At 49.7% G+C, this 17378-nt stretch overlaps 1 protein-coding gene across 5 annotated transcripts in view; it reads right to left on the reverse strand.

The window, feature by feature from the left end:
• BTBD9 (BTB domain containing 9) overlaps positions 1-17378 on the reverse strand; it is a 414263-nt gene that overhangs the window by 15101 nt on the left and 381784 nt on the right. For all 5 annotated transcript variants that reach the window (XM_070777439.1, XM_019985625.2, XM_070777438.1 and 2 more), the window contains one exon: positions 7288-7366. In XM_070777439.1, the coding sequence (XP_070633540.1) occupies positions 7288-7366 (79 nt within the window). The remainder of the gene's footprint in view (positions 1-7287; positions 7367-17378) is intronic.

A 17378-nucleotide genomic window follows, 5' to 3' on the forward strand; every position in this document is an offset into this window, starting at 1 on the left:
AAGCCTCCACTGCACAGCCTGGGCGCTGTCTGCCCATCCAGGGCCGTGCCCACCTGCCGCCACTGCCTCCGCTCACTGCAACCTCGCTCGGGCTCCTGTGCTTCACGTCACCCCCGTCCCCAGCCAGGCTCAGGTGCTCTTCCTGTGGGTTGACTTCTGTCAGGCGCTGAAGCTACAGCCCTTCTCGGGAAGGGCCCTTGCCTGGGTTTCTCTCCTGGTTTGAGCCCAGGCTGGTGCACAAAGCCTGCCCTCAGGAACCACCTGCTCACCAACATCTGATCTGATGACCCAGCCAGGGCAGAGCTGGGCTCTTTTCTGTGGCTTTACTATTTATTGGGTTGGCCAGAAAGTTCCTTCAGGTTTTTTTGTTTAAAAAAAAAAAAAAAAAGACATTTTGCATTTTCACCAAGAACTTTAGTGAACAACATGTTCACTGTTTTGTTCCACAGCCTTATGCCATTTTTCAGGCAACTTCATAATTCCACCTTCCCAAAACATTTAATCTTTTTGAGCAAAGAACTGTTCCAGGTATCTTTTACAGTCTTCTAGGGAACTGAAACTTTTTCCATTGAGAGAATTTTATAAAGGCCAAAATAAATAGAAATCTGGTATGTACAGTGGATGTCCCAGCCAAGGACGCCCCAGTCAATGGTGAGTTTTTGCCTGTTCATTAAAGAAACTTGTGGTTTGTATTGTCCCGATGGAAGATAATGTGTTTCCTATTGACTAATTCTGGACGCCTTTCATCGAGTGCTGGTTTCAGTTGGTCTAACTGGGGCAGTATTTGTTGGAATTAATTGTTTAATTATGAGCTCCTTTTCCGGAAGGGGCTCATAACAGAGGACTCCCTTCCAATCCCAACATATACGTAACTCCACCTTTGGATGAAGACCGGCCTTTGGCTGGTGGTGGTTCATTTCATTTGCCCCACAAGCTCTTCTGTTCCACATTATTGTACAGTATCCATTTTTCATTGCCTGTCACAATTTGTTTTAAAAAAGAAATGTTTTCATTACATTAAAGTAGAGAATCACATGCGGAAATAAGGTCAAGACAGTTTTTTCACTTAACTTGCGTGGCACCCAAACATCAAAGCGAGGAACGGAACCAAACTGGTGCAGATGATTTTAAACGCTTGACTTGGATATTTTGAGTATGCCAGCTATCTCTCGAGGTAAAACATTGATTGTTCTCCGTTAATGTCTCAGTTGCTATCAACTTCAACTGGTCTACTTGACCAGGGAGCACCATCCAGCAAGAAATCTCCAGCATGAAACTTCACAAACCACGTCTGACACATTCGATCAGTCACAGCACCTTCTCCACACTCTGCACAAATCTTTTCTCGTGTCTCAGTTGTCTTTTTACCTTTCTTGAAATAATAGAGCATAACATGCCAAAAATGTTGCTTTTTACTTCCATCTTCAATATTAAAATGCTTACACAAAAAGTGCACTGGGACGACCCAGAGGGATGGTATGGGGAGGGAGGAGGGAGGAGGGTTCATGATGGGGAACACATGTATACCTGTGGCGGATTCATTTCGATATTTGGGAAAACTAATACAATATTGTAAAGTTTAAAAATAAAATAAAATTAAAAAATAAATAAAATAAAATGCTTACACAAAAATGGTTACACAATTTTGATAAACTTTTTAAAATGCACAGTGATATGACAGCTGTCACAATAATATCTAACCAAACTGTTTCGAATGAAGTTAAAGACAAATAGGCACTACTAGAGTCATGGGGAAGCTGAATGAACTTTTTTGGCCAACCCAACATTATGCCTTTTTGGGAGATAGAGCACCCTGGATGTTAAGAGCCAAACTGCCTGAATTGAAACTCTTACAAATCACTTAACATTGCTCAGCTTTGGTTTCCTCATCAGTTTATCCCTTTTGCTTAAAACAGAACATTTTTTTATTGTGAAAACTATGCACTAAAAGGTGCATAAAATACAAATGTACAACTTGTTGAATAACTATATAGTGAACTCCAGCTACGTACACCGCATGCAGGTCAAGAACCAGAAACACTGCTGGCACCATATGGTCCCTTCCTGATCTGAGCCCCCGCCCTACTATTAAAAGCACAGCCTGCCTTTAATGATAATCACTTCTTTTCTGTGTGCACATCCTTAGATGTCATAGCTTAGTTTCTGACATTTGTATGAATGTAACCCCACTACATGGATTCTTCTGTGCTGGCTTCTATCTTTGGACACGCTGTGATGTTCATCCCCAAGGACCGCGCGGATGAGAAGTTGTTTGACTGAACCTTTTCCTTTATTTGGCTACCTGATGGGGAGAGGGAGCGATGGACGGACAGACGGAATCATTCATCCGCTCACTCAGGAAGCAGGTACTCTGTGCGCACACGTGCCGGGCCCAAGTTAGGGCCAGGACATAAGACAAAAAATTACCACACTGCCTCTTTCCTCAGCTACATAAGTTCAACACATAACTGGAGCCCTGAGAGCTGCCTACAGACTGTCCACCCCATCCTCACTCTCTGTTACTGACTCGGCAAAGGCTTTCTTTCCTGTGGGTTCTTGTGAGCAGGAACTTGGTCGTTCCATATTGCGGAAAGGAAGCTTTTCCTGTAAGTCCTTTCTAGCCCGTGGGACTGCTTGTGTCCCTGAGGTCTCTACCTCCTGAAAAATCACTCCACAACCTGCTCTCCAACCAGGCTTCATCAAAGCCAAAATAAGAAACGGGCATAAGCGAAACAGGCTTAAGAAACAGGCTGACAGACTGACACCTCCTTAAGGACGAAGCAGCGTGCCTTTGCTGCTCTTTTGCAGTGACTAGCTGAACGCGAATGAAAGGTTTGTGAGAGACACCGCATCAGAACCAGCACAGCTGCTGCGTGAGTATGAGTGGAAACTTCAGATCCGCCAGGATGTTTGTGGTCCTGTCCACAAGGCCGTTTCTAACCTCCTGCAGGCAGGAGAGCCACGTCTGCCTCCCAAGTAGCTCAGGGTCAGGCAGCAGTCAAGGCAGGTGGGCTGGAAGGACCTCACGGCTGCACTGGCGACTAGACCAGTAGAAAGTGATGGAGGAAAAAGCCAGAGAGACCTTTTCGGCTCTAGGCATCAGGGAAAATCAGATGAATGAAAATAACTGAAGGAGAGCAGGTTGGGGGGAGGGACTCGCTGACAGACAAACCGACATGTGCCTGCCCTCTAGTGCTGAGCAAGAGAGGAGGATGGGAAAGCCGCCTCCCCTCCGAGTGGCAGAGGGAGGGGCGCGTCCAGGGGCAGAGCCAAGGAGGAGGGGCAGGATGACAGGCTCCCTGGTGGGCAATGAAAGGAAAAACGTTCTGAGAAGTTGAGATAGACGACAAGGAAATGCTGAGCAGACAAGGAGCAGGAGGTCACTGGAGCCAAGTGGCGCTGTCTTCGACAGGTAAACATTAAGGGAATTTATTGATAGAAGTCGTAAATGTAGCTAAAAAATTAAATGAATTCATTGCCTGGTGCTCACAGAGGAAGATAAGAGACAGATGCCAACAGCAGACACGCGCTTCCCAAAGGAGAGGCATGAAATGCCGAGGAAATCAGAAGCGTGCCCGGACAGGTGACCAAGAAATCTGAATGCCCGCAGCCTGCCTGGTGGTCATCACCCAAGAGCTGGCCCTGGTGGAGGGGTTGGGGGAGGGGGAGGGGGGCGGGGATTAGCCTGAGGCCAGATGTTGACTAGAGCAACACAGACATGTGACCACATTGGGCAAGAAATCCCCAAGGACTTTAGCTCTGGACCCTTCCTGTTGCCACATCCCCAGAGTTGCCAGCAGTTACAGCCACGTACACGCGCCACCTTCCCACCTTCTGCCCGGACAGCCTGCCCTCCTGCTGAATGCTCTTCAACTCACAGGGGTGCCAAGCTGCACTTCCCCACCTGGCTCTGCTCTGACACCCTCTCCGCATGGGGCAGCGCCTGCAGCAAACAGTCTTACCTGGGAGAACTGGCACGCTTCTTTCCCTATCTGCACACACCATCTTACCTCTCATGACAGAAACCAACTCCATCTACACTTCTTGAAATTAGCACAGTCTGTGGGCTGGTAACATTCACTATCTAAAGGGAAACAGGTCCTGGCTCTGAGTCAATGCAGGGTACTGATGCCCCTTGGCAGATAAGCCAGGACAGACTGAAGAATCCTGGCCTGCCTTCCACCCCGTCCTCCACTGTAAGGAAGAGGCGTCCTGACCCATCTTCTCATGGCGTGGTTCTGGCTACATGGGACTCGGGACCAGGCTTGTCCTGGACCCCTGCCTGCTTTCCTTGCTGGCTGTGCCATCACAGTCCCCCCAGGAGTCCTGACTGACCCACCCCAGGCACCCTCCTTCCCTCACTCCTCTGACTCTGCACACATTCCTGCCCATCTCCAAGAAGGGGGATATGACGCCCAGAACTGGTATGGTGCAATAAAGAACGTTCTCTTTGAGGCTGTGCTACATCCCCGATACTCCATGAAATCAACTCTTGTGCCTTCTTGTTTGCTCTGAGAATGACACAGCTTATGGATCTTGCCTTGTGATCCCGGTCATTGTTTATTTTATGATTTGAGATGTTCCCAGGTTGGCAACACCACACTGAGGTTTTTCTTCCTGATCAATAACTCACTCGATAAAGCAGCTGAGCAAGTTGCTCATCAGCTAGATATGACGGGGTCACCAGTTAATTAGTGACCTAAGTCAACCCATTCAAACTGGGGACTCCAGTCTCCAAACTGGCAGGTCCCAAGTGGCTGGGGCTCCTTGCAGATATTTTTGTAAACTAATCGGGGAGAGATCTGGCATGCCAGCTTTTGAGTTCTGTAAGGGGAAATTATTCCTCTGGTCACTGAAGTGAGGGCCTAGGGGTCAAGACCTGGAAGAAGACCCTGACCTGACTTGCTCCAGTGCTTCTCAGCCTTCTCTGACTTAAGAATTCCTTCTACTGTTAAATGACAATTACAAAGTCCCATTCAGGAACTAAAGAAAATAAAACGGCTTTAAAAAAAAATGCATTACATAAGAAACAAGGGATTGCAAATAAAAATATTTAATTTTAGCTTCATATACTGTTAAGTAAAGATACGTTCGAACTGTTTTCTAATTTAGTAATATACATGTAATTTAAGTGGTTAAAAAAATTGAGACTTATTGGTAAAATTTTAAAACTATGATGTTTTGTTTGGGGCTCAAATATCTATTAAAATACAGATTCAAATTTATACTTCTGTTACATCTTCAAAGAATAAAAAAGTGTTTTTATGACCTGATGTTTAGAATTCTTTAATTTTGTGTTTTAAAAACTATCAATGGCTTATTTTATAATTTTCAGGTTTGTTTTGAAATAAAAAGGTAAGCAAAAGTTTCAGGCTTCTGTTTCTAAGCTCTTCTCTGCAAGAAATATATTGTGGGTGTGTATCATTTTTATTCTAAATAAATACAAAGGCAAAATGAATATACGTTATCACAATATTTTCACTGCTTAAAATGCTTTTCGAAGAACCAGAAGCACCTTGATGTGCCCTGGAGAACTCTCATCTGACAAATAATGCGCGATCCAGGGCCCACTGTGTAACGTGTGGGGCTCAGTGAAAAATGGAAATGTAGTGTCTCTCCTTCAAAAGGCAGAGAGAAAGCTTTTCCTTTTCTCCCAGGGTCTCTCCTGATATGCCCCAGGGTTTTCATTTGCTCTTTGATGCTATGCTCGCTCCAGCTCGGGGGACAGCGTCAGGTCAGGGCAGACCCTCAGGGCACCCAGGGCCCCAACCTGTGATTAGCACAGGGGACCCACACCAGATCCTGGCTCTCCTCACAAATGTGTGGGGGTCCCACTGGGAGTGGCAGTGGGCACAGGGCAGGCTGAGGAGGCTGCGTGGGTCCAGGCACCAGGGGTCAGGGTGGGTGGCTGAGAACCTGTCCTAGGGAAGGAGAAGGGGTGAAGGCTGGCCTGCAGGGAGCCCCTGGTGGATGCTCTTCCCTTAAAAAGAAAATCCAAAGGTAAGATTTCCAAGAATTTGAAGAGGATGCTGGAGAGCATTAAACCCCAAGCACAGAGCCCCTTCCGGGTATGGAGCCCCACGCAGCAGCCCTGGCCACACGCCCAGCACACTGGTCCTGTACAGACCTGAGAAGTTTACGCAGGGGTGAAACTGCAGGATGGTTACTATTTTTATGCCTTTCATTTACCTCTTGAGCTTCAACCTTACTGTTTCTTACGACTGTGGTCTTTAACCAGTGGTCAGGCCTTCAGGGTGTGTGCTAAGCACATCTGACTGTGTAAAAGCAAGAGCGTGATGAGCAGATGGACCTGTGGCATGGCCACCTGCCAACTCCAACCCCTCACCGCCAGCGCTTACTCTATGCCCACCTGAGGAACAGAGGCTAAGCAATTAACTTACAGATGGATTATTTTGCACTCAAAATGGAAACAGACGTTCTTCTCACTTTAAGTGGTATGAGTGGGCCCCGGGTGGCTCTTGGAGCCCAGAGGGATGCAGGCTGTTGGGGGAGGCAGTCCCAGGGGTCTGGCATGGTCCTGGTTTGCACTCGGGTCCTGTGCTGTCGCTCACAGCGCCCTCCCTTGGGCCCTCAAGGCATTGCAGGCACTGCCCACCCCTCTCTCATCTGAAGGAACCCACTGTGTCCTCCAGAGCCATTTCCAGCCAGAGAAGACAGCACGTTTGAGGCCCAGGAACCTCACCTGCCGGCCATCCTGGCCTCAGGAGCCCAAACTTGAGAAAATAACTCACCCACTCTTCCCTCATGAATTCCACAGGTGGAGGGACACCCAGACAGTATGGCCCCAAATCACAGCTGCTGCCCAGAAACAAGGCCCAGGCCCAGGAGAGGAACAGGCCAGGGAGGAAGAGGCTCGCCCACGAACACTATGTGCAGGCCGGCATAGGACTGGGTAGACAGACAGAGAAAACCTGCAACTGTGCGTCCCGGCCGCCCCGTGGAGCTGGGGTTCCTCACACACCACACTTAGGGGCCCAGGGACACTGAGAGGGCTGGCGTCTGGGAGGGGAGAGGACTCTCCAGGTCTCTGCACAGGGGACGAAGTGAAGCTGCAGGGCCTGCCTGCTGCTCGTGGTGAACAGACACCCAGAAACGGTAACAACAGTTCCCCTGTGAGCGAGCAGGGCTCCTCCTTCCTGTACCAAGCAAGCTGTCTGAACAACAGGCCACTGATGGGCGGAACCAACAGCTGCAGTTCACTTGGGCCGAGGCATTGCCCAGAGAGCAGGAAGTGCCGCTGTGTCTTTCACCAAAGGGGGCCCTTACCTCGTTTGCTGTGTTGTGTGTTCCAACGATTCGGATGAAGGATGCTGGGCGTCTTTCAAAAGTTACCGACTGCCAGGACCTGTGAGGAGAAGCATAAGCACTGCTTGGTTACACCGTCCTGTGATCCTTTGATGGCTCGGCCCAGCGGAGCCCAGGATGTGGAGGGGGCGGGGGTCTCCACCCACTGCGTGGAGTGGGGACAGGAGTACATGGTGCCCCACAATCTCAGCAAAGGAGGTGCTGCCCTTCTGTGAAGGCTCGACACAGGCAAGCATGAGATGCAGACCCGTGCACGTAGAGACGAGTGTGGCCACACGGGGGAGGGATCAAGGCGGGCGGGGCTCATGAAGTAACAGGGTCACAATGGTGCTGCCCTCAGAGGGCTGTGGGCCTAATGGCTGCACCCAGGTGGGCACAGTGACTTCCTGGGAGGGTCCTGGAGGAGGAGCTGAAGCAGGCAGGCAGGCCAAGGGCAGGGCGGCTGGGCCCAGCACTGCAGGTTGGGAGGGGGCATTCACTGCCGTGAGAGCCCTGGGCTCCCATGTCTGACCCCCCTCATGCAAGTGGTGGAGGCCCCTGGGGAAGAAAAGGCAAGTTTCTCCACTGGCCTCCCTTCAGCCCTCTTTTTCTGGTTCCCAACGCATCCCCCAAACAGTTTAGTCTTTGGATGGGTGGGCTCAAAAGCAGCCCCAGGATTTTAAACGCCCCTCCTCATGGATCGGCAGGGGCTGGGCCAGTGGAGCAGGCCCCCAGTCTCTCCCGAGAGGAAGTGGTCTGCTCCCGATTTACCGCTCCCGGCTCGTCGGAAGGCACAAGGCGCTCGGCACCCGCGGCTGCAAACTCGGCTCATGCTTTCAGAAGCAGCGCGAGGCGCTCGCGGCTGCCGCAGCCCTCCTCCGCACACATGGCGGAGCCGCCAGCTGCTGGGACGCTGTTTCCTGTAATTGTCTAATTACCGAGTAATGCTACCAAAGAAAATACACGTATTTGTGGCTTATTGCTCCCCCTCTGCTTTCAGGTGTTCCATCTTCCCTTTCACCATGAGCCGCCCACGGAGACTGATTCACTGCTGCCTGGACACCAGGCCCCTTGAGGTCATTAAAAAGTCATTACCATCCTATGTGCAAAGTCTGTGCCTCTGGAAGCAGTTTTCTGGAAACAGCATAAGAAAAATCACTCTGTCTGTAGAAAGGCTATTCATACATGAAGGTGATGCCACCTGACCATCCCCAGGGTCTGCATTCCTGGCCCAGTTTCTCAGTGTTTTGTTCGCAGACCCACACAGCTCCCTTGGAAAGCCCAAGCCCAGGGTGGGCCTGTGAGGAAGGCCCCGTGGGGCTTCAACACTGGACCTGGGCTCCGACAGGCCTGGGGGTCATTTCTGCACTAAGCACGGGGGCTGAGCACAGACTTGCGTTCTTTCTCCAGCAGGTAGGGGAAGCTAGGGGTTCACAAAGCACAGGAATCAGAACCCCATCTCACTGCCAGTGGCAGTGACAGCACACACCAGAGCTGTTCCACTGCACTTCTCAGACCCCTACTCCAGGCCAGGGCAACAGAGCTAGGGCAAGTGACTCAGCCAGTGACAACCATTCACTTCAGTCGCCCAGGCGAGTCCAACTCTTTGCGATCCCACGGACTGTAGCACGCCAGGCCTCCCTGTCCATCACTGACTCCCGGAGCTTGCTCAAACTCATGTCCATGGAGTCGGTGATGCCATTCAACTGTCTCATCCTCTGTCATTCCCTTCTCCTCCTGCCTTCAATCTTTCCCAGCATCATGGTCTTTTCCAATGAGTCAGTTCTTCGTATCAGGTGGCCAAAGTATTGGAGCTTCAGCATCAGTCCTTCCAATGAATATTCAGGACTGATTCCCTTTAGGATGGACTGGTTTGATCGCCTTGCAGTCCAAGGGACTCTCAAGAGTCTTCTCCAACACCACAGTTGAAAAGCATCAATTCTTCGGTGCTCAGCTTTCGTTATGGTCTAACTCTCACATCCATACATGACCACTGGGAAAACCATAGCTCTGATATTAGGTTCAGCCAGTTTCACAAAAGGGATTTGGATGGAGAGGGAGCTGGGAGTGGAGGAGACAGAGAAGACTCTTCTTAGCTTTTAAGTCCTGTGCTTATCCAAAAAAATTGTCCAGTGCTTCTGGACAGGCAGGTAAGACCTGACTCTCGTGAGCTCACAACCCTCAACAACATGCTCAGGGCTCTGAGAGCACAGACAGGCCTGGCATCGCGCTCCTGCCCCCTGGACGACCCCACCCCCACCCTGCCCTACGTGTGGGGTGGAGGCTGAGGCCCTGAAGGGAGTGAGGGCTCACTGTGGGGCATCCTGGGGGGAGCTGGGCCTGAACCCCACTCATTGTCCCGCTGTCGCCCCCTTGGCTCCATCTCCCGTCCCGCCTCCTGGGGGCTCAGGCCCTGGCCCCCCACCCTCTGCGGGGGGAGCTGCAGGGCGACAGTCTGAGCAGGAGGGAGCACTGCTGGAGTAACAAGATCAGAAGGCCTCAATTTAATACCAATCCTCCATTGCACTGCATTAATATCTAATCATATTAGAGTTCATTTTCACTAACACAGCCCAAGAGGTGAACAGATGATTTCATCTTCAGCAAACTGGATGACAGCCCTAAGACCAAAGCATGAACAGGAAGGGAAGCCAGTCAAGATGAGGTAAGGAGCATCTCTTCCTCCCAAGTACCGGCTTCCATTTCCCCCGAATGTCTTCGAAACGGCTCTCCGCATGCCCAGCAAGGAATGACGAGGCGGCAGGGGGACAGTCATGGTTGTGTCGGAGCCACATGCATAGTCACGGCGCCACCCCGAGGAGGCTCACACATCACAGAGCCAGGTGCCGCCACCGCCGCTTGGTCTATGCAGAAGCTCAGTGCCTTTTTTACTGAGCTAGAGAGCTGTATGAAGACCCCTACTTGTCCACGACTCTGCATCTCCTTTGTAGTAGGTGACACTCCCAGGAAGACAACAGAGCAACATCATCACTCAGTTCAGAGCCAAGGCGGGGTGCTGGGAGGACGTGTCTGAACAGGAACTACCAGTGTCAAAAAATATGCACAGCCTTTGCTCTGAGCACTTACCCCAAACAGAAAAACCCACACAGGAGTGACGTCCCAACCCCGGCACTGGCCAGCTCTGCAGCAGACAAATCACAAGCCCTCGCTGAGCTGCAGTTTCCTCATTTGTCCAATGCTGATGGGAATAATACCACACCCTCCATCACAAAAATGCATCTAGAATGAGGTCTCGATTATGTTAAATTGTAAATATCTATACACATATGTATTCTAAGAGAGAGGTCTACAAGCATGTTTGCCAAAATATTGTTTGGGTGGAAGAACTTCAAGAGACATTAGCTGTAAACTTCTGCACTCTTTGTACTATTTAGTTTGGTAGAATGTGTATTAGAAAAAAGTTTCTAGCTTGCCTGCTATCCAAGCCTTTAACACAGATCATGTGATGTGAAGCAAGAGAAAACGCCAGTACTGGATTATTATGTAAAATATTTCCAGTTGAGAGACTCGCTGGGTGACAGTCAAGACAGCAGGTTTTAATCGTGGCCTTTCGTGACCCACAGGGAGGATGGCAAAGTGGCTGACAGCGTGGGCTGTGGAGCCAGGCTCCTGGGTTTGAACTTTTAGCCAGCTCTGTGACCTCAGACCAGCTACTTAACCCTTCTGGGCTTCAGTCTCCTCTCTGTAAAATGAGGATAACAGACATAACTATCTAACTTTTTGTGTGCGTAAAGATTAAATACATTAACAAATGTAAAACACCTAGAACAGCACTGGCATACGCTAGGTTCTAAGAGAAAGAGCTGATACTGTTATTACTACTGTAATCACCTGCCAGCCACACAAACCTGGACAAGACACACCGTTTCCTAGGGACCCCACTGTGAGTCACCGAGTTTGCTGGTGTTGATTTAGTGACTACTGCAGAGATTCCCACCACACTCCATCAGCACCCATTATACCCATTACTTGGAGGCAGACAAGGTAGCTGGGCTTTGAAGGAATTAAGCAAGTATTTGGCGAAAGCACTCTTGGGGTTGGTGCCTGCTAGGTGTTATGGGAAACATGCAAGATGGAGCACTGCCCTGATGAAGTTTACGATCTCTCTGGGGAGATCAGCGGTCTTTCCATAATCAGAGGACAATGCAAACTGTACTATGGTCCCAACTCATAACCTGGTGGTGTTCCAAAACCTCCCTGGTAATTGGCTGTTTAAAGTTTGGAAGCAGTTTTTTCAGAGAAATAAAGCCATACATTTTGATTGAGTTCCAAGACCCACCCATAAAACTTACTTTAACCCATAATGAGGCTGAAATATTATGTATATGAAGTTTAAAAAAGGAAGGAAAAAAATGTTGTTGTTGCCATAGTAGTAATTAAACAAGCCAGAAAAACAAGTGATTTAAAACAGTCTCTTTAAAGCTGCTGCTTGAGGAATGAGGATTAAATACTACAACACATATGAAATCCTGGGGCTGTCACTGAAATATGGTAGGTGGTCTGTTAACAAGGAGAGTGAAAAAGCGGGTCAAGAGCTCTCATCCTGAAAGGCTCTTCTGACTGCAGACCACGGTGTGGTCCACAGGGGGCTTCACGATCGCTGTGCACATGTTACTCACGAAAACCGTACATGCTTGTAAAGTGTGCTCTGATTATTCTGGGGAAGGAGATACGCTGAATTCATGAGAGCGGCTGTCTCTCAGGAGAGGGTGAGGAGTGGGCTCTGCTGATGGGGAACAAAGGACACTTCAACACCAACTGCAATGTTCCATTTCTTTGATGAAAATAAAAAGACAAAGTGTATGTGAAAAACATTAACTACAGTCAATTCCAGGGGTGAGTATGTGAATGAATGTTATAATAGTTTTTATTCTTTTCTGCATTTTAAATAGTTCTTGAAATGAAAAGAAAGCAAGGAAGGAAGGAAAGAAGGGATTAAAATGGTGTCTGTGTTTAATGAGAGAAAGAATTAGCCAGAGGTGAAATTAACTAAACTGGAAATATAAAAATTAGGGGGAAAGTGGAGTCAGTCCCTCCGGGGGGTGTGCCAGGTCTCTGGATAGCTGTGTCTTTATCCAAAGCAAGCAGAGGACAGGCAGCTGGCAGGTGGGAGAGGAGGGTGTGGTTGTCAGTGGTGAGAGCGGGGTGGTACCACACAGGCCCAAAGGGCTTGGCCGAGACCGCCTTTGCATCCTCAGCCTTGTCCTGTCTTCTCTGGGGATCCTGCAGATTCTATGCCAAGGGTGCCTGGTCTTTTCAGCTCTGAAAAATTACGTGATTTTGCCACTTGTGCTCTAAGGAGAAAGAGAATGTCAGAATTTTTCTATAGCAGAACTGGTGGACACCGGGGAGAGGGCCAGGAGTGTTTGGCCAGGGCCAGAATGGCAGTTCAACACAGCAAACTGAATAAGTGGGTTAACCTTTGCTCCCTCCACTCAAAGGGCAGTTAGGAAATTCCATGTATGTTTCATATCGCATATATGTGTTCTAATACACACACACATACACACACGAGCATAAAACAAGCACAAAGAAAGCACGAAAGACGTCACCATCTTTCTTTGCCAACACCTCAGAGAGAAACACCCAGGAAACAAGTGGATTCACACTGCAGGCCCCGGAACGGCTCATGTCCTGAGTCACCAGCCACTGCTGAAGGTGGGGGCAGGCAGGAGGCTGGCTGAAAACAGGTAAAAGGAGCAGGTGGGCTCCCCAACCCCCCTTTTCTTCTTCCTGCACAGCGGAGATGAGCCCTTTTCCACCTCAGCAGGAGATAGCGATTTCACTCTAGAGTCCTTTAACAGAGCGGGTCTAGATTCTGGGACACCAGGCACAGCAGAGGGTGGGCCCTTCAGGGACTGAGCACAAGGAATACACATGAGTGAACACCTTAGACGGCACGACTTCCAGCCCCCTCCCCCTCCCCCCTCGTGGCTCTCAGGCCACCGTGACTCAGGCTTAACCACAGGCAGGGGACTGGAGGACCCCTCTGAGACTCTGACCAGCCCAAGAGGAAAGAGCTAGAGATACTCACCTACCTTGCTCCCCTCTGTCCCTCTATGCTTGCTTCCGTTAATACTTCTTGAAAGCTTAATGAGGAAGGCCCTATTTTCAACTCTGCCCTCAAGAAGCTTAGCTTCTAGTGGGGGAGAGAGAGACAAATAAAATAAATAAAGAAATAGAAGAGTTTAAAGAAGGGCTATGGAAAAAAAAAGCAGTGTAAGTAAACGGAGAGGAGCACATGGCTTTAGATAATATCTTTAAAGAAGTTCTCTGGTGAAGTCACAAGTGGGTTGAGACCCACACAATGGACCTGAAGAGCATTTCTGTGAGAAGGAACAGGCGGTGCCCAGAAGGCTAGATCAGAATGAGCGGACAGGGGTCTCTCAGTGAAACGCCTGAGCCAGGTCTGATAACCCTGAATCAAGTCCGCAAACCCCCGCACAGAAAAAGCTTTTTGACAGCTTTCTCAGTGCCTAACGCTTCACTGCAAACAACCGAAGATCACCAAAGACTCTGACATGAACGATAAGAGACCAAACACAAATGGAAAAGAAAGATAACTCAGAGGATATAGATAAAGTTTAGAAAGCAGAGTAAAACTTCAGAAAAAAAACTTATATTACCCCTAGAAAGCGAAAAGAAAACATTATCACACCCTTGAAATAAGAATAAAATAGTGTGAAAAAGAAATACCTGGAAAATAAGAAAATGATCTTGCAAATTAAAATTATGAATTGAAAGAAGTAATTCAACAAAATAGAAACTCAAGTCGAGGAAATTTCCTAGAATACCAATCAAAATGACAAAGAGAAAATGGAAGAAAAAGGATAAGAGAATGAGATGATTAAACCAAGAGGTTCACTATCCAATTAGCAAATGTTTCAGAAAAAAAGAGCAGAAAAGACACAAGTTATAAAATGTAAGAATAGCACAAGAAATTTTCCCAGATATGAAGGACATATGTTTCTAAGTTAGAGGCCACTGAGTGGCCGCTACAATGAAGGAGAAAGCAAAGCATCTTGCTGAGAAACAGAAGATCTAAATGCTTCTGGAGGGGAGGAAGGTGTGGGAACCAGAACCACATGAGATTTTTCAAAAGCTTTAACTCAGGGGTGCTCCCAGCACAGGAGTGTGGCAGGCGTAGAGCCGGCGCTGCAGTACTGTTAGCCCCACAGGAGAACAGAACCAGCTTAAACGCGCATCACTCAGGCCTGGTTAGGTAGACTGTGGTGCGTCTCTGCCCTTACCACCAGAGACCGCGCAGCAGGAGAGACGGGAAGCGAGAAATTCAAGCGATCTCCAAGGTGCAGAAAAACTGTATTTAAAAAAATGGGAAAAACACACATTTTTATATGTTTACACATAAACTGTCACCTCTGGACAAAGAGGTGGGTGGGAACGAGACATTTCACTGTTTATAGTTTTATATTTTTAAACCATATTAAATATACTTTCTTTGAACGTATTGTTTTTTCAAAATGAACAGGGTCTGGGCTGGAAAAGAGTGAAGCAGGGGATTATTGCTCTTTTGTTATAAGCCTTGTGCGCCTACTTGACTTTGAAAACTGAACATGTATATCTTTGATAAAAAATGTAAAGGTTCAAAAGTGAAAAAAAAAAAGAGCAAAGCCAAGAACAGGAGAGAAGGCTGTGGTGGTGAGGAGTGGGAAGGGTATGTGGGGAGCATTTTATTTATAACCTGCGCGAGCAGGGCTGGAAGGCAAAGGTAAACCTTCAGAAAAGATTCTCGAAAAGGAAGGAAATACTGAAGTTGCCCCCTGTCAACTGAGCATACACAGTGGCACACCCCCCGCAAGCCGCGGGCACAGGGCCGGGCGGTGCTGAAGGTGTGGGTGAGCCTCCGGGTGCTGGACGGGGCCTGAAGACCTCTGCCGGGTGGGGTGCGCCTCTCGAGCTGACCTGCCGACCCTCTTCCCCCCGAGCGTGCTGTTCTTAGTCTGCCACCCGGCTGCCATGAGCCAAGGACCATGCTCATTTCTTTAGCCACATCTAAACACGCGCCGTGAGGGAGATGGACTGGGCACGTGAGGGTGGGCGCGTCTTCCACGACGTGGTGAGGTGGGAACCCTGGCATCGTCACCGCTTTGAGACTGGGCCCTGGAGCATTCCCCCTGGCTCCCGGCCTGGCACGGCCTGCCGCCCCCCTCTTGCCCAGATCTCCGGCGCCAGGCCACACTGAAGCCCTCCACGGTGCAGGCCTCAGTGACCCATCTGGCACCTGAGAGTACATGCTTTTGTCTAGCAGGACGTTTAACTGGATTTTATGGCCGACTTGCTGCCCCGACCTAGAGGGGATTCTGGGCTTGTGCCATTCACTCTGTCTGTCCCTCCATTTAGCACCTATTTATCCACAGCCCTCTATGTGCCAGGCTTAGGAAGAACGGCGCCAAGGCTGTCTAACCAACCAAAGCCCTGAGGGGGCAGGGACACAGCCTGTCAGGAGCCCCTGGGGACCTGTGACCCTTTGGTCATAGGCTGGTCAGGTCACAGAGGGGAGGCTCACAGACACACTTTGCTGGTTTACAGAGTAGTTTTTAAAACTTTAGTTGCCGTTTAAAAATTAAAAGATGTCACACAAAAATACAAATTCCTGGAGACTTCCCTAGTGGCCCAGTGGCTGGGACTCCACACTCCCAATGCAGGGGGTACCAGGTTCAATCTCTGGTCAGGGATCTAGATCCCACATGCCTCAACTAAGACCCTGTGGGCAGTCAGGTAAATAGATACTTTTAAAAAATAAAACTTCTGGTTCCTCTTGAAAACCAGATGAACTGGCGTCCTGGGGTTGTGTGGAGACAACACTGGCTGGCGCCGAGGTGGACGTGATGGCCTCGGCTGCTCCCCTGGGGTGTCACCCTCATGCCTGGGGGCTCTGCCCTGGCCAGGTCCACCTCGCTCACTCCCAACCCTGCCCCCGGCCCAGGGGGTCGCCAGCATTCTACCCCAGCCTTATATACAGCTCAGGGAGTGTTAAATAGAGGGAACTCAATTTCGAACTCTTATACAGGAATCCTAGAAACCTCAAAATTCTTGGGGAATCTAACGAAGTGATACACAAATTATGTTTCTGTTAAAAAAAAAAATCTATTTATTGTCTTACACTGTTCTCTTCTTGGCCTCAACACAGTATGAGTGGCGTTCGTGGAGAGACCCTGCAGCTGACACGGTCTCCAGTGCTGGATGCCTGCCCTCTGTGGCCAGATTAACAGAAGTCAGGTTCCAGCGAGACCAATGGGTTCTCAATCCTGGCTACATGTTGGGGTAACCCATGGGGCTTCGGAGACCAGTTAAAACTCTCCGGGGATGGGCCTTGCATGAGCCTGTGTTCAACTGAGGTGGAGCCCCTCCGCGGGCTGGGGTGTCTGGTGGGGAGCAGTTTGCTGGGACGATGGCTGTCACCTGTCCCAGTTACAGTCCAGAGCAGCCTTCCCCTAGCTTCCTCCCGCCCCAGGGACTTCTGGACCAGGAGTACGCTGCAGGGGCGGGTGGGGGGGGGGTGGGCGGGTGGGGGGGGGGTGGGCGGGTGGGGGGGGGGTGGGCGGGTGTGGGCGGGGGGGGGTGGGGGCAGTGGTGCGGGGGGTGGTGGCAGGGTGGAGGGTGGGTAGGTGGGCATTTTACACTTCCTGGCCAAGGTAGGTCTTAGGTCTCTCTGGTGAATGCACTCGCATTTAATGCTTTAACCTGAGCAGGTCTTGGCTTCACTATCCCTGCTCAGAGCCTAATTTTCCCTTTAAGAGAAGTTTCCTCTCAAAGAGAAGGTCGAGATCTTCCTGTCAGCTCCTCCTAAGAGTTGAGCGGAATCCTTCTAGCCCTGTGGCAGCTACAGAAAGGTGTGTGTCCTGGGACCTCTGAGGAGTGTCTGAACCAGAGTGTGGGGGAGACAGACGAGGGGGGCTGTTTCCATGCACATCTCGCTCAGCCCCCATCCCCAAGCTCCCCGCTCCCTCTCTCTGCTATGCAGCTCTCCTTGATTCCCCTAAGGGGACGCAGTAATTGATGATTAGCATTCCAAAGCTTGCCTTACATCC

Source organism: Bos indicus, chromosome 23 (assembly GCF_029378745.1).
Source record: "Bos indicus isolate NIAB-ARS_2022 breed Sahiwal x Tharparkar chromosome 23, NIAB-ARS_B.indTharparkar_mat_pri_1.0, whole genome shotgun sequence".
Classification (NCBI taxonomy): domain Eukaryota; kingdom Metazoa; phylum Chordata; class Mammalia; order Artiodactyla; family Bovidae; genus Bos; species Bos indicus.